This window comes from Ptychodera flava, chromosome 1 (genome assembly GCF_041260155.1).
Source record: "Ptychodera flava strain L36383 chromosome 1, AS_Pfla_20210202, whole genome shotgun sequence".
Lineage (NCBI taxonomy): Eukaryota > Metazoa > Hemichordata > Enteropneusta > Ptychoderidae > Ptychodera > Ptychodera flava.
Genome location: NC_091928.1, coordinates 14,463,902 through 14,489,831, shown reverse-complemented (window position 1 = coordinate 14,489,831; position 25,930 = coordinate 14,463,902). Strand labels below are relative to the sequence as shown.

At 35.8% G+C, this 25,930-nt stretch overlaps 2 protein-coding genes across 2 annotated transcripts; both read right to left on the bottom strand.

Moving 5' to 3' along the window:
- Positions 1–2,199: 2,199 nt before the first annotated feature.
- On the bottom strand, positions 2,200–22,558 carry LOC139130737 (G-protein coupled receptor GRL101-like). Its single transcript, XM_070696522.1, has 16 exons — positions 22,360–22,558; positions 21,484–21,900; positions 21,072–21,191; positions 20,722–20,841; positions 20,250–20,366; positions 19,209–19,502; positions 18,477–18,593; positions 17,504–17,620; positions 17,211–17,316; positions 16,848–16,916; positions 16,173–16,244; positions 15,405–15,476; positions 7,839–7,910; positions 7,377–7,448; positions 5,828–6,861; positions 2,200–5,597 (listed from the first exon to the last, which is right to left on the bottom strand). The coding sequence occupies exons 1-16, from the start codon at positions 22,496–22,498 to the stop codon at positions 5,512–5,514; spliced, it is 3,024 nt and encodes a 1,007-aa protein (XP_070552623.1). The 5' UTR covers positions 22,499–22,558; the 3' UTR covers positions 2,200–5,511.
- LOC139142974 (snaclec botrocetin subunit beta-like) lies at positions 22,504–25,440 on the bottom strand. The gene is made up of 4 exons (XM_070713170.1): positions 25,109–25,440; positions 23,898–24,107; positions 23,302–23,371; positions 22,504–22,570 (listed from the first exon to the last, which is right to left on the bottom strand). Exons 1-4 carry the CDS (start codon positions 25,170–25,172, stop codon positions 22,504–22,506), a joined length of 411 nt encoding a protein of 136 aa, XP_070569271.1. The 5' UTR covers positions 25,173–25,440.
- Positions 25,441–25,930: the final 490 nt, after the last annotated feature.

The following is a 25,930-nucleotide window of genomic DNA, read 5'->3' as shown; positions in this document are numbered from 1 at the left end:
TTGAGTAAGTTTCATTAAATCATGAAATTATAGCATAGTCATGGGGAGATAAGCTCTAAATAAAGATATGAATGTTGAATAATGGCTATTTACAACCAAATTAACAAAATAAGTTCATAATCATGTCATAATAATACACAAATAACGATCAAATAATTGCATAATAATGGCCAAATACTGGCATAATTACGACCAAATCAGCAAATAATGGAATGATGATGATGAGGTAAGTTTAAGTAAGTTTAAGTTTAAGTTTGATTTCAAGACTTTGGCGGTGTTCTCACGCCATACATACATACCGATGCCTATCTAGGGTATTCACATTGTTACAGTTGTATGTTTTCATCAAATGCACATTATTGTAGTAGTTTTTTAGATTACTTTTCTACCCTATGGTGCATGCTGTGTACACCAGATTGACGTCAAGTCAAATTCTACATAGAGCCACAATAGCTGCGAAATCAATCTCAAAGTATCCCTCAGTTTTCCAAGAATGTCACATTGTGGTGTAAATTATGGTGTTGGAAAATATTTCTCTGCTTTGACTCTTGAATGGCACTCATATTAAAGACAATCAAGTATAAAATTTACGGGTATAAAATCGTGTGTGTGTGTTTATGAAAGCGAACGTTAAACAAATAATTTAATTACTCTGGCCTAAGCTAATTGCTCGTTGCTTTATGCATGAACATCTATGGCGGGAAAATAAAATAGTCGTGTCATGTTTTCTGACAAAGCATCCATTATGTCGTATGATGTTTTGTAATCATTGTAAGTCACTTACATTTTAGCAGGTTCACTTTGGTTCGATATCTTTGTATAAATTCTAGGTCGCGATCGCAGGCAAGGTTTCATTGATTGTACGAAATCATATCAAAATTTGATCGTATCAGTCAGTGTAGCTACATATCACAATATAACCCTAGGGAACCAGAAGTTGGTAAGTATGATTCCTTACATTAATTTCTTTAAAGCTTGACAAGCTGTAGCACACAGTCCTGCCACCATCACAAAATGCAATTTCTTCCACAACACAGATTCGTAAATTATCAACGCTCTAATATAATAGTAGTTAACTTCAAGATCTTTGATGCAACCGCAGCGATAGCAATTGGCCCGTAGTTATTTTTACTGGACATATCCCGAGTTTTATCATAAGATTCAGAATATTTAAATTATATAGCAGCATAGAAAAAGACAATGCCAACATGACCTGCGGATAATTTTAAGCTGATAGATAATCGTGGCCGGTCGATTTTACAAGGGACTGTTTAACAATTATAGCTTTAGCGACTTAACTAACGGAAATTTTGCGATTTCACTTCCATTGTCAGGATCATTTCACCACGACGCTACAGAGTTCTCATAACTATTGGTAGTCATCACTGAAAGTAACGAACTGAAGTGGTCTTTTCAGACATTCGCCATATTTTGTTGACTTGATAATCTATCCATACTGGAGGGTAAAGATACGCTGTAACTATTTATCAAACGGACCTCCTTCCAAAACGTCTTGTGCTCGTGAGATTTTTACGAGTCAGCCAGACCACTAATCCCTCGCTTCTTTTTTTACGACGTCGACACACACGTAGATCATGCTTCAAGAGGGCATGCGCTGTGCTTATGGTCGTATAGACTGGGCCATGGTGTGGCTTATCTAAATTTTACCCGTGATTTGAAAGCATTTATGCATCATTATGAAACTCCTAACACAAGCTTCTTATTAACGAAACATTCTGGAGACGACCCGCTGAAAGAATGAATAATACTCATTGTAAAAATTCTGTAAATGGCATTTGTGATCTTCTGATTCACAGAACTTTCCGTAACACCGAAGAGCTTCAAGGGAAACATTGACGACTTGTAGGATGGAAGATTATTATTGCACAATCTGTTGTGCTTTGAAGTAGTCTCCTGATTATTTTAGCTTTTTTCATGTTCACGTGAAGCCAGGGCAAAGACCATGCAGAGATGTTCGTAGTCTTTGAACGATTTCCATTTATCAATGAACACAGTGGTTACCTTTCAATAGATTTCACAGCGAACTTTGTTAAGTGGCACCAAATATCTCTTCCCGACAATGGGTTAAGGGAAATCTTTTCAGTCAATGTTGAAAATATCCCACAAAACGTAGTTTTTTCTAACTCCATTTAATTAGTACATTAAATTGTAAGTGTTCCTTATATCGAACTCTAAAGAGCTCGGTAAAATTGACCATTATTGGAGAAACCATACGAATAGCAATTAGATACGTTTCAATTTGACGGAAATGTAATAGACAGCCTTTACAGTATTGTGTGTTAACATTTTTTTTAGAAAATATTACCTAATCAATTTTCTATAATATAAGAAACAAAAAAACAGCCACAAATGTGTGATTTTTAAAAATTTGACTTTTTCCTAGTGGTGACGGACAGAGAGAAAAGAAATCAACAAAACTTGACCTTCTCAGCCTGTACATGGTGTATTCTATGCACAATTCTATGGAGGGTGATATCGAATAATAATCATGAACACGATTGGAACTAATTTTGGATAATCGGATCTTTATATTTTTCAAATTTCTCAAAAGTGTTAGGTGCCCTTTAGCTGAATGTTGTGATATTACTAATTACTCATAAAAACAAGTGTGTAACTTAAAAAGAAAAGCAGATGAGGTTACATTTGCAGATTATATCGACATTACTTCACCATCCAATTATCCCAAATTAGTTCCAATCGTGTTCATGGTGAGTGATAAATAATGAGTGAAATTACACCCGATTAATGAGATGCTAAGTAAGAAATCATTGTCTGAGTCATGCTCTACCGAAAACTTTCATTCCAGTTGCATCAAGAAGAATGTTTTCGCTTAATGTAAAGAACTGGTAAAAGTGACAAAAGCCCTAAAGTTTGTAAATTACAAGATACTTGTGGCTTATGAGCACGGGACCAAATTAATTTAAAGATTTGATTAAAGTACCATCAAAGATAGGACGATGGTCATCGTCCAAGAAAACAACTTACAATCTCATCAATCTACATTTACAATCTGATCAATTAGCTGCGTTTGACGTTGGCCATTGTGCGATTTATGTTCATCAGGAATTTTCATTAAAGTTTCAGCATTAAGAAACTTTTCGGTAAACGTCAAGAGGTTACCAAGAGGAAATAAAAAGCCTTACAAGTTTATGAACTACAAGGCACCTATGGCCTATGCATCGTAGCCAAGATATTTTGTAAACATGATGAAATGACAGATGAGGTGGTCACAGAAGACTGTCCAAGATATGGCCAAGTCAAGAAAACTCTTTGTGAAGAGTATGCGATTCATTTCATGGAATGTGCAAGGCTTACTTAGTAATGACTTCTTGAAGATTTCAAAACATTTGACATTGTTTGTACGTGGAAAACTTGGCTATACACGCGAGGTTATCAAATCTTGTCTTAAGGCATGCCATTATCGGAAGAAAAACATCCAGAGTTAGTCGATATGCAGTCGATCTCTATCTTTTCATCAACTATTTGTGAACCACAGGTATTTCAAACTTGTGTTCTACATTACGAAATTCAGTTTTCTTAATGTTACATTGCAAGACGTTTGGATTGGATTTTTAAAGAATGTTCTCTTAGGATGTTTATACCGTTTGAAATTCTGTATTCTGTTCTAATAAATACAATTATTTTTATGCTGAATTTACATGGGGTATATATTCGAAACTGGCTAAGTATACAATGAACTCTCCTTTGGCATCATGATATTTGATCTGGTTATGTTTACTTTTCATGTACATTAAATGACATTATATATATATATATATATATATATATATATATATATATATATATATATATATATTTATATATATATCCTGTTGGTTGCCACAGATGTTTGAGACTCAAGATAAAGCTAGTACCTAAACGATAATATATCATACATTTGTAAATCCTATACCCATAATTTGAATTCAGAGACTTTGCTCTTTGCGGATTTTCGGATATTAAATGTAGTAAAATATCAAACACTGACAAACATTTATAATAAATATAAAATGACTGCGATTTTCTTCATCGTTTTAAAAGGAACTGACGCTTGGGATTGTCTCAAGTTCATAAACGAGCTGTGCAGCCGGGAAATTATAGGAAATTATTTGGCGTCTCAAAAACTATTCGAGGGTTTGGATCGCAACGCCTCCAACGATGTCAGAATCCGTTCAACAAATTATACAAAGACAAAAGTATCATTTTTAAATGTGCTATTTATAAGCATCTGCTCCAACCACTAGATGTCTTTATTCTCACTTGTTATGCACCTGGTCATAGTTGTGCTAATATGATTGAACATGCCTGGGCCCCCATGTCAAAGTTTAATGCTTATTTGCCGCCCCTACCAAGTACAAATTGCATGTTCACAAAGATAAAGAACAGCACAAGAGATGCGAAAAGGGAAAGTAAAATAAAATGAAACTTTTAGTACTCAAATCTGATCGATTATTTTAATTGAAATAGGGCAAGGGGAATAAGTCTTTCAGAGCTATAGCAAAATGCAACATTATACTCTAAGGCAGACATGAACATTTCTCACTTTTGAAGTTTCGTTTAGGGGGAGGGGGGAGGGGGTTTTGATCTAAACGAAGGAATTTCGTTTCTTGAACTTCTGCGACAATCTGAGACGGTCCCTTAAGACTACCATTATCGGAAGAAAAATGTCCAGAGTTAGCCGATATGCTGTCGGTCTCATTCTTTTCATCAACAAATGGTGAACCACAGGTATTTCCAGATTGTGTTCTACATTACGAAATTCAGTTTTCCTAATGCTACATCGCAAGAAGTTTGGTTTTTCAAAGAAGGTAATCTTAGGATGTCCTTACCGTTTGAAATATCGACACTGTGCTCTTCTAATAAATACAATCGGTATCTATTTTTTTATATTTACACTGTCACTGGATATTCGAAACTCTAAAATTATACGAAGAATTCTCCTTTGGTACCGCGATACTTGACCTGGTAGTGCTTATTTTTCATGTACATTAAATGACATGATATATATCCTGTTTATTGTCACAGATGAAAGACAATTAAAGCACCTGAACGATAATATATTGTACAATTATAAATCCTATACCCATAATTGGACTTCTGAGAATTGTTTTACTCTCACAATTAAGATTGTGAAGTAGGTGTCATTGTACGGTGTCTCGGATATTGAAAGTAGTTAAATGACAAACATTGACGAATATTTAAAATAAATATAAAATGACAATAAGGAACTAACGCTTTGAATGTTCTCATATTCACAAATGAGCTCTACAACCAAAAAACAACAGGCAAATTCTTTTGGCGTCCGGAAAAATCTTCGAGGCTTATTCTAGATTGCAAAGCCTCCAACGATATCAGAATCCTTCCCATGTATTCAGGATCAGCGGAATGCGAGTAATAATGTAATTGAACAGTTCTTGCACGAGTCAAGCGAAGCATCATGGGACGTATGAACACGACATTCTCTGATTGGCAGCCTCACATGAATTGACATCACGTCTGTCCATTCTCTAATGACGTCACAAGTAAATCATTCGGGATGAGCCCTCTTTCTTTCATCTTTTCGTACGTTGATAAAACTGAAAAGAAAAAAAACAGTAAAACAGATAATATAAGTTTTTAGTTTCAATACATAATGCAGTTGTCTGTAAATTGAAACTTTTGCCATAAGTTTGCAACTTCACTGAAATTGTTATGATCAACATCACGAACAATAAGCACCCTAGATACACTTCAAAAAGTGATTTGGTATACAAATATGTAACAAGGTAAAATGAAAATAGAAAAAATGTTCATAAAATGTACTCACCCATTTGATATTTAGTCGAATTACTTAGGTCTAAATTTGTATTGACCGCCGATTTCTGTGGCTTTTTCTTCATCTTTAAGACTGATATGGTGTAGAGGAAAGGGTTAATGGCTGAGTTGATAGGCAAGATGAAGACTGCAGTCCAAGCATAAACAGATCCTGGAATGGTGACTGTATCAGTCATTGCCAGCATACCCATCACAGCGATTGGAACCCAGCAGAAGAAGTCAGTCAGCACTATCAGCGTCATTCGTTTTGCGATGGCTGCGGTTTCTCTGGCTTTCTGTTGTAGTTGAACACCAGTGGCTAAAGTTGTGCGTCGTATGGACAAGTACATGGTCAGATACAGAATTGATATAGCAATGAAGGACAGGAAGTTCAGGAAGATGAAAATGACAACTGAGTATATCCATCCGGGTGTTTGTTCGTTGGTAAGGTGGAGGGATAGGCAGACCGGAGAACGACTGTAGAAGTTATCGCCGAAATAGGGGATACCTATAAGAGGCAGAAAGCTAAGGAATGCAATGGCTATCCAACCAACAACCACAATTACGACGGCAGTTTTCAGTTGTATCCGAATGAACTTCAGAGGAAAAACTATCAAAAGAAAGCGGTCCAATGTAATAACTGTTAATGAAAAGACGGACATCTCACTCGACAGCGATGCAAGGAAACCAGCAAAACTACACAAGGGGCTGCTTCTCCAGAAAGCGTCATAGGTGACGTAAACACCGCGGTAATTCACATCAACTGAAGCAATTATCAACATGTATATCCCCATCATGAAATCAGCTACAGCCAGGTTCCAAATGAGGAAGGTGTGAACTTTTCCCAAGTCCTTCTCTTTGATTCGCCAAACGATGACGAAGAGGTTTCCGAAAAAGGCCGCCATTCCCAGCATCCAGATAGACCATCTTAAAACTTGACTGGCCATTAGGTCTTCACATGATGAGAATGCATCAGCAGGCGGTGAGCATATTTGCACTTCTTGATGTTTTCTGACCATGCAGCAGTATTTATAAGCATCGGTAAATCTGAAAATGTACAAAAGTATGCAAAACAAACAATATATGATATGGAGGTGATAAAGTGTACCTAAAGAGAGACGCCACCAAGACTCAAAATTAGGCTATTATGGCAGAAACAGTACCACGTCTGTACTAAAGCAGCGGCGGCGCACTTGAATAGTTCACGTCACTTCTAACATTTAGTTCCGCATATTGCACAGTTCTATTGTATGCTCCGTGTTTTTGCTTCAGGAAAATACGATCAATTATTCTAGGTTGAGAGTTTGGTAGTGAAGGCTTTTTATCAGAACGCGGTTAATGATTTTTAATGTGATTTTGACCTTAGAATGGCGACTGAGTAACAAAGACTATGTGTGAAACATTTTTACAAAAACAATGATTATCATTGTCAATAAACTGAAATTGAGTCATTGCCCGAAATTTATACAAGTCCTTTATTCTTACTGACTTTCAATAAAAACTATTAAAAACCAAGGATAATGGCACCATGACTGCATTGAGAGTAGTGGCATGACACTCACAGTTCAGCGAGTCCAGTCAACGGTACAAACAGCTCAGAACTTTCAGCCTGGAACAAATTTCCTGTCATATGCCTGCAGAAGGGATAAATTGTAGATGTGTGAACTTTAATGCTCTGAAAATATTCAATTACCAGCTTACAACTTGACATTATCATTTGAAAATTGATACATGGCATTTGCCGATGTGTAGCTCCTTAGTTATTTGAATCAACATCTTTAAGTTACAATAAAATGTTATGTTATGTTACACTTTACTTTTTGAAATGTCGCAATAAAAACGATGAATTGCTTATTATGACAGTGTAGGGATTGCTTGATATTTAAGACTCTCATTTGCACATTTTAAAAATTAGTATTAAGAGCAATACTAATGATCATTTAACTATTGACAAGAAAATAGTGCAATAATGCCGTAAAAGTATATTTTGAAGAATCACCATAGATGATGATCTTTTTACTTACAGTGCGTGAAGATTATATAGATCTGTAAACGCCCCATCGTTAATAAAAGCAATGTTGTTTCCGGTTAAGATTCTGCGAAGAAAATGCCATTATGTATAATTAGATGTTCTGTGCCACTTGCCAGAGTGGATGATGTAATGATGCAAGTATATCGTTTACATCAAGGGGTTGCACTCGTGCCATTTGTTGTCATCATTGCAGAGATAAACCACGGATGTTTCTTTCCAGGCAGAATTTGCCTTTGTGACATGTACTGAAGAACTAAAATTATTACAACAATTTGCTGACCTGCTGTTTGTGCTGACTAAATTTGTAGTAAAGTTCTAACCTGTTTGTTTTTGTGAAAATGGAAATTTTGACTTTCTTTCAGAGTTAAAAAGGCAATAGAGATCACTTTGTAAGCTTCTGCACTGTAAAGTTAAGTGTTAAAGGATAGAACACCAATTAAACGCCTTTTTGTAACACTTTTTGAACGCGTCTAGACGTTCAGAAATTTAACACTACGTGTTCAACCAACGTTCAATTTTTTAACACACGTGTGCAGATTTTGAACGCTACGTGTTCATCAGACATTATATTGAACACCATGTGTTCCATATCTGAACACACGTTGCACATGAAAGGTGTTCAAAAAATTGAACGCATTTACGCGTTCAAAGGACTGTAACACTTTTTGAACGCATGGACGCCGTTCAACGATAAGTGTGTTAAAGGCTAGAACACTGATGCGCGCTTGTGAACACCTTTAATTTTGGGCGTTCAGGGGGTGTTCAAGCTTGAAATAACTGATATAATTACAGACCACTGATATACAGTAAAATTATTTTATTCTAAAAATACACAAAACATTTCTAGAGTAAATACAATAATTTACTGTAAAGTGGGCAAATCAACATGCAATTTGTATGTAAAGTTTGTCACAGGAAACTACTAACGGTGTTAACACCCTCCTATCAAAAGCATAAGCAATAAAAATCCCAGTGAACACTGTAGATCGTTTTAAAAAATATGAACAAAGTAAAGACAAAACAGGTTTTACTTAAATATTGTGGATTACGTTTTTAGGTTCATACTTGTTTAAATGTACAAAAAATCATCTGAAAAAGCTAAAAATTTGGCTTACTTATTGTGTTGAAAACACGTATATGTATGGAATGCATACTTCATTGTTGTGAGATGGTTTCTTAAAGACATTTCCTCTTGTATAGACAATTGTAAATTTTGAAGAAAAAAAAGTTGAAGGCTTCTCTAGTGCACATGGTATATAGTTGTCCACATTAAAGTAAACACAACATGTCAAGTTGTCAAAGTGTCACAGTCAGGCACAACATGCAGAAAGTGGGGAAAATTGGTCCTTGGCAGGGTAAAACCTTTTTCCTTGTCCAACAAAGTCCTTCATAAACAAAAAGGTTTGTTTGTTTGCAATATCTTTAATAAACAATGAAATAAATCGGTGACATTTCAAAAATCTACTTCTCAGAAATTAAAAACATATTCGTAAAGACCTTTCGAATTCTGGTGTACCTTGCTATTAATTTTTATACAAATGTATTTACCAAAAATTGTAAAATTCACCCTTAAAATAAAAAAATGTAGATTTCATCATAACGTATATATATCACATCCTGGTAATCCCTCATATCTTAAAAATGTCTGAAATGTCTTTAATTTCTCAAAAATACAAAGTTGCAAATTTCTGCATAATTTGAACAATCTGAAAAAGGCTGTCAGTAGAGATCTATGTCTCAAATATCAAAGCTGTTCAATTAGTAGTTTTGAAGAAGATTTTTAAAGATTCTTAGACCAAAAATGACGAAAATTGCCATGAAATATACAAATTTGAATATTTCATCACAACGAGCAAAAATTTGACTAGGGTCATTCCTAGGGACATGTTTACCAAATATTGAAGACGTCAGTAAAAGAGAAGAAGATTTTTGCCAAAAATTGCAAAATTAGCATCAAAAATACAAATTTGCATAGTTCATCATAATTTGAACATATGTGATTAGGGTAATCCCTGGGGACCTGTAATCCAAATATTAAAGAATTCGTACAGGCTGTTTTAAAGAAAAACTTTGGGATGTACAAATTTGAGGGCAATGCTACACATCCACCTATTTAGCTGACGGTAAAGCTAAAAACCAGTTGCTAAAAACAAGAGACGTGTTGAGCTACAATACAAAATTCTCTTAGGTTTGGTAGCATGCTATGATCAACTAAATGTAAAAAGGGCATAAGCTTCCAAAGACGTGAAGTCTCCTTTATCAGATGCAATGGGGAATGAAAAATTGAAGCAGAAAGTGACAGAAAATTCAGAGTGAAAATTTCAGAAAATTCAGTAATTCTGTCAGAGTGGACATTTTATTACTCTGAATTTTCTGTCGCTTTCAGCTGTTATTTTTCATTCCACCCTTGCATCTGATAAAGGAGACTACACGTCTGTGAAAGCTTATCCTCCGGCAACATTTAGTTGATCATAGCATGCTACCAAAGCTTAGATTAATTCAGAAAAAAATTCAGAAACTTATCAAAATTCAGTTACTGACCCTCGGAAGTTTACATCTACATTAGAGATGAACTGAGGTTCTCAAGCTTGTTTCCAGACAGCTACCTGTACACTCATCTTCTTCATTATCTGTACCGCCAGCTTCTGTAACAACTCTTCGATTTTCAGTTATATCCAACTTTTTACATCCTGAAAAAATGCAACAATAGGTAATATGGCGAGATGAGACTTTAATGAAAGACAAGGAGCTGATTAGGTTAAGGAAAAGGGGATACTTTCATATACAGTGCCTCTTTTCAATACTGTTGCAAAATATGGGCTTCTTCTTGTCATCAACTGATTAAAATAAAAAATCCAATCTCTCCTATGCTGAAACAATACATTGTATACTCTACAATGTTTAATTGATCTTTTTACATGCGATTGTCTCTACTAAAAGACATGTGTCAACTGTGATTACGCAGCGGTACTATGCAAGGCGTATCGATCGCGCTCAGGTCAAGGGTTATCGCTACAGTTGTGTTGCAATGACCCTTGACCCGAGTGAGATCGATCGATAGGCCATGGCCAAAGTACCACTGCGTATTCACAGCTTGTTGTTGGTATACCAGCCACTAAAAGAAAAAAGGTTTCTTCACGTAGTTAAGCTATTTCAAAGTACAATACGATTAATTTCGAAGGATATTAATACAGATGCTTCAAAATCTAATACCTTTAACTATTTTGGAGAGAAAACTTACCCTTTCTGGTCTTTCTTCAGCACGATCACGACTTCAGGGTGCGCTTACAAGAAAAATGTCGCAACTTCCGTTTTGATGCATCATGGGATAGAAAAAAGCACCAAACTTGAACACCAAGTGTTTAGAAATAGAACGCCTCTTGCACACCAATGTTAAAATTAAAACGTTCATGATGGTTTTCTGATTTTCTTTTCAAATTTTCAAAATTTCAACACGTAATAAACGTATAAAATTATTTTGTATACTTTCTTTTTTAGAAAAGACATGCTTTCAGCAATTTTAGACCGGAAATATTTTTTCATTTAGTGGAAATTCGTTACACCGAAATCCGTGTACGTTTTCCGGACAGCGAGGCAGTAGTAAATTTAATATAGCCATTGTAAAGTAAAAAAAACAAAAGATTGGTAATTGTTTCACAGTATTGTAAAATTTCTGTGATGCTGAGTTTTGAACACTTGAAGGAGATGGTTGTTAACACTACGTGTTCAGGTTTAGAACACCATTTAAATAATATGAACACTAGTGTTAACAATATGAACACTAGCCGTTCAAATTTGAACACCGACACGTACATTTTGAACGCGTAAAGACGCGTCTAGCGTCCGCTATTTTTACAGTGTAGCACTGTAAAAATAGCGGACGCTAGACGCGTCTTTACGCGTTCAAAATGTACATGTCGGTGTTCAAATTTGAACGGCTAGTGTTCATATTGTTAACACTAGTGTTCATAATATTAACAATGATGTTCTAAACCTGAACACTATGTGTTAACAACGATCTCCTCCAAGTGTTCAAAAACTCAGCATCACAGAAATTTTACAATACTGAGAAACAATTAACAGTCTTTTGTGTTTTTACTTTACAATGGCTATATTAAATTTACTATTGCTTCACTGTCCGGCAAACGTATACGGATTTTGGTGTAACGAATTCAAACTAAGTGAAAAATATTTCCGGTCTACAATTGCTGAAAGCATGTTTTTTCTAAAAAAGGAAGTATACAAAATAATTTTACACGTTTATTACGTGTTGAAAGTTTAAAAATTAGAAAAGAAAATCAGAAAACTACCATGAACGTTTTAATTTTAACATCGGCGTGCAAGAGGCATTCTATTTCTAAACACGTGGTGTTCAAGTTTGGTGTCTTTTCCTATCCCATGATGCATCAAAACGGAAGTTGCGACATTTTTCTTGTAAGCGCACCCTGAAGTCGTGATCATGCGGAAGCAAGACCAAAAAGGGTAAGTTTCCTCTCCAAAATAGTAAAAGGTATTAGATTTATGAAGCATCTATATTATCGTCCTTTGAAATTAATTGTATTGTACCTTGAAAAGCTTAACTACGTGAAGAAAGCTTTTTTCTTTCAGTGGCTGCTATACCAACAACTAGCTGTGACTACGCAGTGGTACTTTTGGCCATAGCCTATCGATCGATCTCACTCGGGTCAAGGGTCATCGCAACACAACTGTAGCGATAACCCTTGACCTGAGCGCGATCGATACGCCTTGCATAGTACCGCTGCGTAATCACAGCTACCACATGTCTTTTAGTAGACACAATCGCATGTAAAACATCAGTTAAACATCGTAGAGTACACAATGTATTGTTTCAGCATATGAGAGTGTGGCTTTTTTATTTTAATCAGTTGATGACAAGAAGCAGCAAATATTTTGTAAAAGTATTGAAGAGAGGCACTGTATATGAAAGTCTCCCCTCTTCCTTAACCTAATCAGCACCTTGTCTTTCATTTAAAGTTTCATCTCGCCATATTACCTATTGTTGCATATTTTCAGGATGTAAAAAATGGATTTAACTGAAAATCGAAGAGTTGTTATAGAAGCTGGTGGTACAGATAACGAAGAAGATGAGTGTACAGGTAGCTGTCTGGAAACAAGCTTGAGAGCCTCAGTTCATCTCTAATGTAGATTTAAACTTCCACGGGCCAGTAACTGAATTTTGATAAATTTCTGTATTTTTGTTCTGAATTAATCTAAGCTTTGGTAGCATGCTGTGATCAACTAAATGTTGCCGGAGAATAAGCTTTCACAGACGTGTAGTCTCCCTTATTTAAATTAAAGCTGAAAGCGACAGACCATTCAGAGTAAAAATGTCCACTCTGAATTACTTTTTTTCTGAAATTTTCACTCTGAATTTTCTGTCACTTTCTGCTTCAATTTTTCATCCCAGTTGCATCTGATGAAGGAGACTTCACGTCTTTGAAAGCTTATGCCCTTGTAACATTTAGTTGATCATAGCCTGCTACCAAACCGTAGATTATTTTGTATTGTAGCTCAACACGTCTCTTGTACTTAGCAACTGGTTTTTAGCTTTGCTGTAAGCTAAATTGGTGGATGTGTAGCATTGTCCCCAAATCTGTACATCCAAAGATTTTTCTTCAAAACAGCCTGTACGAATCCTTTAATATTTGGATTACAGGTCCCAAGGGATTACCCTAATCAGATATGTTCAAAATGTGATGAAATATGCAAATTTATATTTTTGAGGCTAATTTTGCTATTTTTTGGCAAAAATCTTCTTTTCTTTTACTGACGTCTTCAATATTTAGTAAACATGTCCCTAAAAATGACCTTAGTCAAAATTGGTGCTACTTGTGATGAAATATTCAAATTTTTATATTTCATGGCAATTTTTGTCATTTTTGGTCAAAAAATCTTTAAAAAATCTTTTTCAAAACTGTTAATCGAACAGCTTTGATATTTAGGACAATAGATCTCTACTGATAGTCTTTTTCAGATTTTTCAAATTATGCAGAAATTTGCAACTTTGTATTTTTAGGACATTAAAGACATTTCAGACATTTTTAAGACATAAGGGATTACCAGAATGTGATATATTCAAGTTATGATGAAATGTAGATTTTTTTCATTTTAAGGGTGATTTTTACCATTTTTGGTAAAAAAATTTGTATAAAAATTAATAGCAGGGTACACCAGAATTTGAAAGGTCTTTACGAATATGTTTTAAATTTCTGAGAAGTATATTTTTGAAATGTCACCCATTTATTTCAGGGTTTATTTAAAGATATTACAAACAAACAAACCTTTTTGTTTATGAAGGACTTTGTTGGACAAGGAAATAGGTTTTACCCTGCCAAGGACCCACTTTCCCCACTTTCTGCATGTTGTGCCTTACTGTGACACTTTGACAACTTGACATGTTGTGTTTACTTTAGTGTTTACTCTGTGAACCAGAGAAACCTTGACTAACTTGTTTTTTTTTCTAAATTTGCAATTTTCTATACAAGAGGAAATGTCTTTAAGAAACCATCTTACAAAAATGGATTATGCATTTCATACATATACGTCTTTGCAACACAATAAGTATGCCAAATTTTGAGCTTTTTCAGATGATTTTTGTACATTTTAAACAAGTATGAACATAAAACGTAATCCACAATATGGTGATTTTTATTCTTTATGTTTTTGATAGGAAGGTGTTAATACTGTTGGTTTTTTCCTCTGACAAACTTTACATACAAAGTTGCAATGTTTATTTGCCCATTTTACAGTAAATTATTGTATTTTACTCTAGAAATGTTTCGTGTATTTTTAGAATAAAATAATTTTACTAGATATCAATGGTCTGTAATGTTATTTCAAGGCTTGAACACCCCGTGAACGCCCAAAATTAAAGGTGTTCAACAAGCGCGCATCATGTGTTCTAGCCTTTAACACGCTTATCGTTGAACGGCGTCCATGCGTTCAAAAAGTGTTACAGCCCTTTGAACGCGTAAATGCGTTCAATTTTTTGAACACATTTCCTGTGCAACGTGTGTTCAGATATGGAACACCATGGTGTTCAATGTAATGTCTGATGAACACGTAGCGTTCAAAGTCTACACACGTGTGTTCAAAAATTGAACGTTGGTTGAACACGTAGTGTTAAATTTCTGAACGTCTGGACGCGTTCAAAAAGTGTTACAAAAAGGCGTTTAATTGGTGTTCTATCCTTGAACACTTAACTTTACAGTGTGTAGTCCACGAAGTGCACTCGATGACCCTTCTTTTATTCTTTGTTACTAAAGTAAACGGGTCAAAGTTTCTCAGAAGGCTTTTGGCTAAAAACTCTCTATCAGTTAATAGCTTTTTATTTCTCATTCAAAGAATCACTGCCAGGGATGTGTATAGAATTTTACATGTTGTAAGTGGCGCCTGATGTAAGCTACTACAATTCCTTCAAGAAAGCCAGGTTTTGAATCACAAAGTTATCTTTAAACCCGGCGAGTTGCCGTCTTTAACTTTAGGCTAAAATCTGAATTTATTTTGAACGAGACGACTTAATCGACTCTATACTTACAGCATTCGAAGATTTTGCAGTCCGTAAAATGTATTTGCTTCGATATTATTTATTTTGTTAGCACCAAGGTTTCTAAAATTAATAAAAAATTAAGGACAGAGTTAGCAACAGTGGTTAATTGAAATCAAAGTTGGTATTGTCGCTTGTGATGCCTAACCCATAAATCACGTCTTGATATTCAAAATTTACCCCAATGAAGAATTGTAGATTGAGCTACACCATTGACGATAATTCGCTCTAACATTCATTACTATAACACCTCACGCGAAATTATCCACAAGGGAAAATCTTAGATGGAAATGACGTAAATTTAGATCATCAATACCAACAGAAACTATATGAAATACATCTTTAATGTCCTTCTCATTAACCTTCCATGGTATGTAAATGATGTATCTTTAGCATTTTATGTTCTGTTTGTTATGTATGCTTTCTTGTTCTCCTCCAAAGTGTTTAACAACATATATATAATAAAGTGGATCCAACTTTTTAACACAGTCTGTGTGTCTGTAAAGTAGGGACTGAAATTTATGTGTTGACAATAACAGAGCAAACTGTACACAATGAAACAGGTTTGTCATGCTAATACTATTTACTTCAACATATTTTAGGGAAAGCAATGAGAGCATGCACCTATTTGACAAAGCTAAAAAGTGATGAAAATGTCCTAAAAAGTTACCACTTCTGTCACTTAATAAATACTCATGTAGCTAGTGTAGGCTTTTCAGAAATGCAAATGCTCTGTTACCTATAAATGGCCATACTTACAACAAGTACAGGTTTTTCAGGAATTCAAACTGTCTTGGGCGTATCTCAATTATTGAATTATTTGAAAGATCTCTGAAAAAAAGTTTTGAAAGACACAAATTGTATATTACACATAAATCATTACATCCTACTTTCTCGTTATACCTTGCTCTAGTCAAAAGGTCATCACTTCGGTTTCAGGGCAAATTAGTGCATGTCAGGCTTTGGCTGGAGTAATTCACAGGCAGTAGATTAAACAAGAAATAATAATTCAAATTGTGACTTGAAAACATGTCATTTGAAAACATGGTACTTTAACACATGGTAACTTGAAATATAATGATTTGAAATCCTGGTGATTTGACAACTTGGCTACATCAAAATATGGTTATTTGAAAACAAGTGATTTGAAAACCTGATGATTCGAAGACACGGCGGATTGAAAACATGGTGATATGGTGAATTCAATTTATATGGTGATTCGAAAACCAGTTGATTTGAAAACACGGTGATTTGAAAAAATGGTGATATGGTGAATTCGGTTTATATGGTGATTTGAAAACTTGAACATGATGATTTGAAAGAAAAGGTTATTCCAAAACAGAAATTTGAAAGCAAGGTGATTCGAAATTATGGTGATCTGAAAACATGAGGGGATGAAAGAGAAATGTAATAAGTAGACTATTCACTACTTACAGTTCTCCCAGTAATTGAAAAGAGCGGAAATCGACTTGCGTAACATCAACGTCATTTCCGGTCATATTCCTGGTGGCAAAAGACAGTACATCTGAATGTATGATAATTTAATGATGAAACTTTTCTTTAAAGATCAGATTCGTTCGTTGTAACACGGCATGAGCACAGTTGTTGGTATAGTATGTACAAAAATTACCTCCCTCTTGCGCTATTGATTTTCACAAAAAATTAAGTTGGGCTGATTATTTCATTAAAATAACGAGTCAAATTGATCCATCGACAAAGTGGTTAAGATAATTAATGACGTAACAATAACTTGATTAATGTTGCCTAGAAGAACGGTGCAAGGGTATAGAGACTCACAGTTTCTTGATGTGCTGACCATTCAACAATGGAAAGGAACTCATCGATAGGTAAGCGCAATCAATGGCAGATCCATGACAAGCACAATCCGATGGGCAGATTAGACCTGAAAGTAAAGGGAAATGTCACATTTTTAATGGAAATTGAAACATTTTGTGACATTGTAGTGTACAGGAATCTCCTCCGATTGGGAAAATGAGCCTGTACGCTGCTGTCAGTTGCTACGACTACTAGGCCTCTCTGGCCTACTCCGGCCCTTTCCCTTCGATAGGATAAAGTTTACGCTCCCTTACCACATAGCAGCTCATCATCTCCGTGCCGACACTGTTTGACGCCATCACATTTTTGAGATACCGGTATACAGTTTTGCTCTCCATGACAACGATAATGTCCTGGGCACTGGTAAAGTCCTGCGTTCATAAAGGAAAACAAACTCGTCAAGGCTTGTGCGAATGTATATTTTGAAAAGGTTACAATGGTTTAAATGACAGAATAAAAACAAGATTACAACGTCATCGATTTCCGCGCTTCGTGCTGTCCTTTGGATGATGTCTTACGTTTGTTTATTAATTTCCATTCTTTTTTGTCGTGAAATAACTTACTTTGTTGCAGCTCATCTCTCGGAACAATTCGTCTATTTTCATAGATAGAAATTAATATAAGGGTGCAAAAATTATGACAATGGGACCATTTGATATTCAATAGGTTCATCATATATTAATTATCAGTAGAAGGTTGAAGAAGAAGAAAGAAGAAGTAAAAAACTTAAACCAGAAAGTTAAATGTACGCTCCAACAAAGATTGCAAGAATTATAATCTCTCCGGGGAATGAAACAGTAAATCAACTGCTGATACACGTCTCACAGGGAAGATAAGGAATCTCAGGAGATAAACGAATGACATCATACTGAAAAGTTGTCGCGATTGCATTAACCCTTTGAGCGTCTAAGATCGCGATTGCATTAACCCTTGAGCGCCTAAGACAGCTTTTGTCACATTTATAAAATGTACCCCAGTCAATTTTTTTCAGATTTTTGCTAAAATTTTGATTAAAACATGTAGCTAATGAAATGTGACGTCTGTTTGATCCAAAATAATAAAACAAATATACAGAAAAATGCATAAACATTGTTAAAATGATGCACTAAAATTTTGGTGGGAAAAATTACAGCACTCAAAGGGTTAAAAAAATTGTGGCATTTTTGTCTCCCTAACGACCCAATGCAAACGATTTCGTGGTTTCCACTTCAACTTTATATCACTTACCGCAGTCCTCTTCATCAGAGCCACGTGGACAGTCAAAAACACCGTCACATCGCCTATGAAGCGGTATACAGTAGGCATCAGGACACTTAAACATGTTCTTAGGACAATTAAAAAGTTCTGAAAATCAATGGTAAAGAATGATACGCAATTTATTTTTCTATGCAATCGTTTTGCTTCAAATCATGTGTTCTTCTTTCGTGAAAAAGACAGTTATGCAGGGCTATAGCTGCATATTTTAATAAAATTTTAATAAATTTTGCCCATGTTATTATTTTCTTTGAATTACATTCGAATGCAAAGTGTCGTCCTTGAAATTAATACTCTGTGAAAAATATGAACTTAATACTTTATGAACAATATGAAATGTAACACTTGGCAAAGAAATTCTAGCCGGGACTACAATCAGTCGATAATGTTGAGTGTTACGCGCGTACAGGCTGTGCTGAAATATTGAAAACAGGATACATTTGGATATAATTGTTCTACATGAAAAAGACAACAAATTATGAAAGATAAATCAAAAGGAAAGCTTACAGAGCTTTTAATGCCCTTCTAATATAATCTGATGAGTGACCCAACCGTAAAACAAACAAACAAAGCTAATAAATAAATAAATAAATAAATAAATAAATAAATAAATAAATAAATAAATAAATAAAAATAAATAAATAAATAAATAAATAATGAGTTACTAAAGTAATCAGTGAATATTTTGGGTCTTTGAAAGCGTACCACAATTCCTGAGATGGGTGACGTCACGACATCCCCTTTGATAGCCATACTGATCAAAATCGTAGATACACATCCACTTGCGGTCCACGCATGGACCATTAAGGCATCTGAATTCTTCAACACTACAACTCTCAATTGGCATGTCGACTTCTTCCGATGAGCTAGAAAAAGTACCACCGTAGTCACAATCCGTTTCGTCCTCCCGTTCGTTGCCTGCGCAATCTAACTCTCCGTCGCACTGCGCATGTTCGGGTATACAGTCAACGTAGTAACATAGGAATCCCTTACACACATCTGTAAAGGTTGAATAGTAAACATAAGGTATCTGAGTCATCTCGCAAAAGTGGGTTTATTAAGGCCAAACGCGCCTCGAAATCGAAAGACTTAAACCTTTGTACAAACTTTAAATGTAGAACTTTAAAACATTCCTTTTCGAAATCAAAGAAAACAATCAGGGTTCATTGTGCAAAATTCGGCACTTGAGAGGCTAGATACCAAACATGTCTAGCTACTCGAATTTTAAAACAGACGCCAAAGTATAAACTCTTTCGGGAAAATAACATTTCCGATTCTCATAAAAATATGCTGGTTATTACTTCTGTTACTCATGAACTTCAAAATGAGCCCCACAAGTATAGTAGACAAAACACGAAGAATATAATTTTGAGAGCCTAAATATCTGTCTACCTTACAGTTTCTTTTTTGGTAATCAGAGAAACTGTTAGTATCTCCGCATAATATCAGTCTGTATGAGTTTTCCTTTAAATGTTTCGACTGTCCAATTAATGTAAGTTAATATTTGGAAAGTGTGCCAGCAAGACGTAAATACACAAGCGCATGGTTACATCCTTACGTTCAATACTTAGTTTAATCATAAATTGCATTGCATTGCCCGTCGACTTCGTAGAACCCCACTAACGGCGTCTCAATGGAACGGGAATGCACGAGTAACGTGACTACAATTTTTTTGGACGCGTATTAATTATCCATGTGTAATTTTCATTCAAGTTCAATGTTAACAATCGTATGGTATGACATTACCGCAATACTTTTCATCAGATCCATCGTAACAGTCCTCCATAAGATCGCAATGCTTTGACTTATGCACACATTGGTTGTTGTCACATTTGAACTGATCCACTGTGCAGTTTGGATACACTGGAAAAAAATATATGTAGTTTAATCATGAATTGCATTGCATTGCCCGTCGACCTCGTAGAACCCCACTAATATCGTCTCAATGGAACAGGGAATACACGAGTTATATGGAATTTATCTAAGCGCTACATGACTACGATTCTTTTGGACAATTTTCTTTAACAATTCCTGAGGTTTAGAAGAGGATCAAGAAATGCCACTAGTTTTAGATGTTGTGGCAGTATACAGTTTACAAACGCCATGAAATCGTGTACGAGCTGTCATTATGATGACAAAGAAAATAGATATTAATATTTTTTTCGATTGTCATCATTTGTAACAGAACACACACTTAGAGAAAACTACGAAACATTACCACAAGCTTCTTCATCGCTGTCGTCGCCACAATGATCGATGAAATCACAGTAAAACGTCATCGACACACACTTTCCATTTTCACATCGGAAGGTATTCGTTGGGCAAGCTACCGCCATATCTGCAGAACAAATACAAATTGCCATCAACTACACAATTGTGCATTGTCAGTATTCAAGTACCACGTGATAAAGCGCCACCAATTTCAAAGTAATGAGAAAAAATCAGCCCAAAGAAATGTTTTACAAAATTAACTAAAGGTTTAAGATGGTGATTCTTTAGTTTCTTCTCACTTCTTGTATATTGAACACGTTTTGTCAACTCAAGTAGAGGAGGTCTATCTTCACTTACTGCATCCTATCTCATCAGAGCCATCAATACAATCTGTGTTTCCATCGCATACATAAACAGGATGAATGCACTCATTGCCTGCACATTCAAACGCCTCGACGCCGCACGTGTGTGTCGTCACTGCAAAAAAGTACAAGTTACTGCGGAGTTAATCAAGATAGTAGCGACCAACACAGGCATTGAATGTTAAACCAATGTGCTCTGTTAAAAGACATTACATGATAACACCTGAGGAAAATATAAACACATTTTATAAAGGAAAATGTTGTAACGATGAAAAAACGTTAGTTTCTCGTATTTCATTTACAAACGATGCGATTTCAATGAAAAACAGCTTAAACGAGTTTTTCACACGATCTGCCGTATTTACAAATACCTAGTACGTAAATGGAATTAAGAAAACAACGGTTACCTGATGCCTGTGTTATACACATCTCTAAAGCAATTTCCTCGTCACAATCCATTAATCCAACTGTCCAATCAGATGCATCCATGCCCAGACATGCTCTGAAATTATCGACGTCAGCGATTTGCTTATCTTTGTTGGCACCGATGTAACATCCAGTCTTGTTGTCTGCGGCGGTTGCACAGTCACCTCCGATCAGTTCGATGACATCATCGTTTACCGCAATATCTTTCACAAGCAGTATATACCCAGTTACGTTTATAGACCAGACGTGGCTGAGATAGTAGGATATAGTCTGTAGTTCTTGTCGGTTTATTTCCTTAAAATCAGTGTCGAGATTTGAGCACTGTTCCTCTGCTCTGTTTCTTTGTTCTGGTTTGAAACAAACGTTTTCGTGTCTTCCCCAAGAAGAATCTTTACAAGCTGTGGAAAATTTCGTCACAAACATTTAATGAACATATACGTACATGTATTTACATTCATACGGTGTATCGACGATGGGTTTTGTCATTCCTTTGATTGTAGTCCTGCCATTAATGTCAAGTAACAGAGTTTTGTATGACACCCGTATTATAAAATATTCTGGTAATCTGTCGTTCATTTAAGAGTCGTATATCATTAAAAAAATTCTTGCATTGTTTTGCTAAGAAATCTTCAATTTCTGACAACGAAATGAATTACTTTTTGGATGCATTGCAAAAAGTTACTATCATGGTTGGAAGTTGCGGATATGCACATAAGCAAACGGAAAATGATAATTCAAAATTGCGATTGGATAAATGTAGGCACATCAAGTGACCTTTTTATGTTTGAAACATTTTAAATGCATACAATTATTACAACGAAAACCACGGTTATCAAAAGTAGCAAAATAATACTTGCCGTAGTTAGATACACCGACATACGAGTCACCTTCTGGTTCTTCGGAAAAAGCGGCGGGTTTCTTACAAATAAACTGTTTAACTGTATTTAAAACACACGGAACATCATGCCACTGATCGGTGCGATGGAAATCAGCCATATCAATTATAGAACACGCTTCAAATCTAGCGCCATCCGGTTGGTTGTAATCGTCATCATATCTGGCCTTGCCCTATCAAACAAACAAAACAATTTAATACCACAAATATTTCTACGGGATGATTGATAAATGCTCCTAATAACAAATCGCTTGTGATGACTTTCAGGATAGTTTTATTACATTTGTAGTCCTCTTACAAAACTACTTGTTGTAGTTTCTACTTTTTGCATTGGTGGTTGTTGCTGCCGTTAACGATATTCGAAAAGGGAAATGGCCTCATGCCTGTGTGATGTCTATGATGGAAAATAAAATTCCTTATTTTAACATAGCTATGCCAATGGAAATTTTGTTTACAGAATAAGCTTCAACATGAGCCCATATAAGCGGTAGGCCAAAATAGTGTTGTAAAAGTTTGAGAGTCCGAATATCTGTCTCTGAACCGCATTTTATCTTTTAATTTTTAGTAGCATAAAATCTGCAGAAATATGAGACGAATTATAGAGTCAAAGAACCTTTGTTAAATTAGTCCATTTCACTTTGAAGCATTTTGAAATTACTGCCTCTAAATTATTAATTATGATTTTTTATCAGGTCCAGTATTTCATGCACTCTACTCGAGACAATGGGAACCCGAGACCACGGCAATTGTCAGAGGCTCGGCGGGAGATACGTGTTGGGCCCCGCCGAAGCCGGCCGTGGGCTACGCAGCGTTGGGGAGAGGCGGGTCCTCCAACTTGGAGTTAAGAACTGGGACAAGGTCTGATTATCAATTGAAGATAGTAAGGTACTGCAAATGTACATACCAGTCGGAATAACTCATTGGATTTCCATCTGTCCATCGATATTTGCCACTTTGGACTACGTCTGACAAACCTAAACAGCCAATAAAATAATCAGAAATACACTCAAGAATATAATGCTTCCAGCATACGAAATCGAGGTTTAGAAAACAAACAAAAATAGCGCAAAATGTACTAAGGTGCCGTTTAGTTGTAACTCCGTGAATTTCAAAATGAGCCCCAACAAGTTTGAGGGTCTTAATATCTGTCTCCAAGGCGCATACTACCTAAAATAAGGTGTATCATTCAGTGGTTAGAAACACATCGCATAATTTTCATATTTTGATCTGCCTTCTGCACATAAGTTGATACAATACTTTTCTGAAAATGGTTGCGTAAAGATCTGTCTTGAGAATAGTGACTGACTGGTGCATAAGTTGGCCACTCAAGAATTCTACCAATTCTCTATTTGCAAAATTTTAACCTATATCTTGAACCTATCCTTTGATAGTGTACCTAATGACAGAAAGGAATTTCACGGTGTCAGAATTACTGAAAATAATCTATGGATTAAAAGATCTTATATATGCCTTCAAACTCAATAATCGCTTAATTCTTACCTATGTAAGTTTTGCTGTCGCCATGTAACCAAACCCTTGACAGTGAATAGACAATAAAGTTCGACTCTTCGTGGTTCAGAATGCTGACCAGATTGGCGCCAACTTGGCGACATTTAACTTCGGCTTGGTTCCATGTCAGTCCAATCTCCTCCCGACTGAACCTGTAGCAGTCTTTTCCAAACTGAGTCCAACCATTTTCACACTCGTAGTCTAAAATACAATCAAAGGTTTTCCACCAATCTTGATACAGAGGACAAACTGACATATGTGGAGACTATGACATAAAGTATGAGCCATGGAACAGAGCAATTTGTGTACAGTGTGCAATATCATATTTAGGTTGTATGGGCCACAAAAGTGAAAGACAAACTTTTGCTCAAACCTTCCTCAACCATTCTTTCAAAATCAGCAATATATGCAGGATGCAACTGTTAGCACCAGATAAACAAACTGCCTTGAATCTACTGATATTTGAAATTCAAAATGGCTGCCATCCCTTGATAACTTTACCAAAAACCCCTAAATTTTCGATTTTCTCAGAATAAGACGTTCAAAACGTTATTCACTCACAAAGCTTAAGAAACGAGCTCACGCAAACGGTAGATCAGAAAAATAAAACTGTTGTGAAAATATCGAGAGTCCGATTATCTTTCCGAAAGGTGAATTCTATCTTGAAATGAATCGTAGTCTGTCACTTTATGACAGTCATCAACTATTATTCAGGGATTACACATACGGAGGGTGTATTTACATGTTGATCAATAGGCATTTCGACATAATTATTGGAGTAGAACTAGGATTTTGTAATTTACAAACAGAGGAAAAGTAACGGGAAAAACGTCAAAAACTTGCAACTAATGGAGCTGTAACGAAATAATGAGACAAACAGGTTGATGACAGTACTCTGTGACATCAGTGAGAAATTACAACTTAACTTACACTACTTGCTTTTTCGAAACTTGATTCTCTCGTTAGACTGACACAAAGGTTAAGATTAAAAACAATGTTCATTTTGATAAAAGTTGTGCTAATTATAGTATGTAGGTTTGCATTTACGAGTGGCCACGGCTTTTTAGTAGTTGTGATAGAGATTGGTTTTAAAGTTTGAGAGAGAGAGAGAGAGAGAGAGAGAGAGAGAGAGAGAGAGAGATTGCGCGTCCATGCTGAACTTTGTCCCATACGATAATGGCACGTTTAAAATCACCACTTACGTTGATCCTCCTGGCTATCTTTAGGGATTTGTAGCTGATAAGGAGCAGCTGAGTACTTGGCCATAAAGCCTGTATAACCCCCTGCTCCAGTTTGTCCCCCTTGAAATTCTATGTGCACTTGTGAAGTTGCCGATATAAAATATCCAGGGTGTAATATCCGCAGGCTGTACCGGATCTGTTGGCCTCGGACACTCGTATAAAATCACTGGTACAGGTGGTATCCGAGTCACCGACATTGAAATCCAGGTATTCCAAGTGAATGACGTCACCGTCGGCCACCCGGATATTCCAACTACATTTTGACTCAGGAGGGTACGGATTGGGATAGCCAAGAGAATTTATGATCCACACTCTGAATTGAGATATATGTCGTGTCCACACTCTGACAGCATACAGCCTGGAATGATGAAACATATGTAGATGTAAGACTCTATGACAGAAGGAGTGAAAGCAGCCAAAGTGTCGAGGAACAGTCAACATCACGGCCTTTCGTGATTTAGTTTACCTTTCTCGTACAGGGTCGATAACTCTGACCGAACCAACAGTAAATTTCGAATGGACAACATACATGTTAACATACTGATAAATGTATAAAATTTAGTAAGGGCAAATTAAATATTTTGACTAACGTAAACAAGGTGGGCATTTTTCTTTATTCAGATGTAAGCATCTACAAGAAAGAAAACGCGCAAAATTGAGCATACGTAGTTTCATCAACATAGAAAATGTTTTAAGCTCTGACATTGCAAAAGAAATGCACCGAGCATAGACATTCAGAATTATGCTATCTTGAACAAATCATAACTAGCGCCCTCGATAATC

What these genes read in the sequence shown, in the direction of transcription:
- LOC139130737 (XM_070696522.1), bottom strand. Translation starts at nt 22,498, where the DNA reads ATGGCTGATTTCCATCGCACCGATCAGTGGCATGATGTTCCGTGTGTT. An exon ending in ATCTGATGAAAAGTATTGCG is followed by an intron (nt 19,503 to 20,249) that starts GTAATGTCATAC and finishes CAACCTTTACAG; the next exon opens with ATGTGTGTAAGGGATTCCTA. An exon ending in CTGCAAAATCTTCGAATGCT is followed by an intron (nt 7,911 to 15,404) that starts GTAAGTATAGAG and finishes TTTTCTTCGCAG; the next exon opens with AATCTTAACCGGAAACAACA.
- LOC139142974 (XM_070713170.1), bottom strand. Translation starts at nt 25,172, where the DNA reads ATGGCCAAGTACTCAGCTGCTCCTTATCAGCTACAAATCCCTAAAGAT. An exon ending in AGATAGCCAGGAGGATCAAC is followed by an intron (nt 24,108 to 25,108) that starts GTAAGTGGTGAT and finishes ATTGTATTTTAG; the next exon opens with ACTACGAGTGTGAAAATGGT. An exon ending in CCAATGAGTTATTCCGACTG is followed by an intron (nt 22,571 to 23,301) that starts GTATGTACATTT and finishes TTTGTTTGATAG; the next exon opens with GGCAAGGCCAGATATGATGA.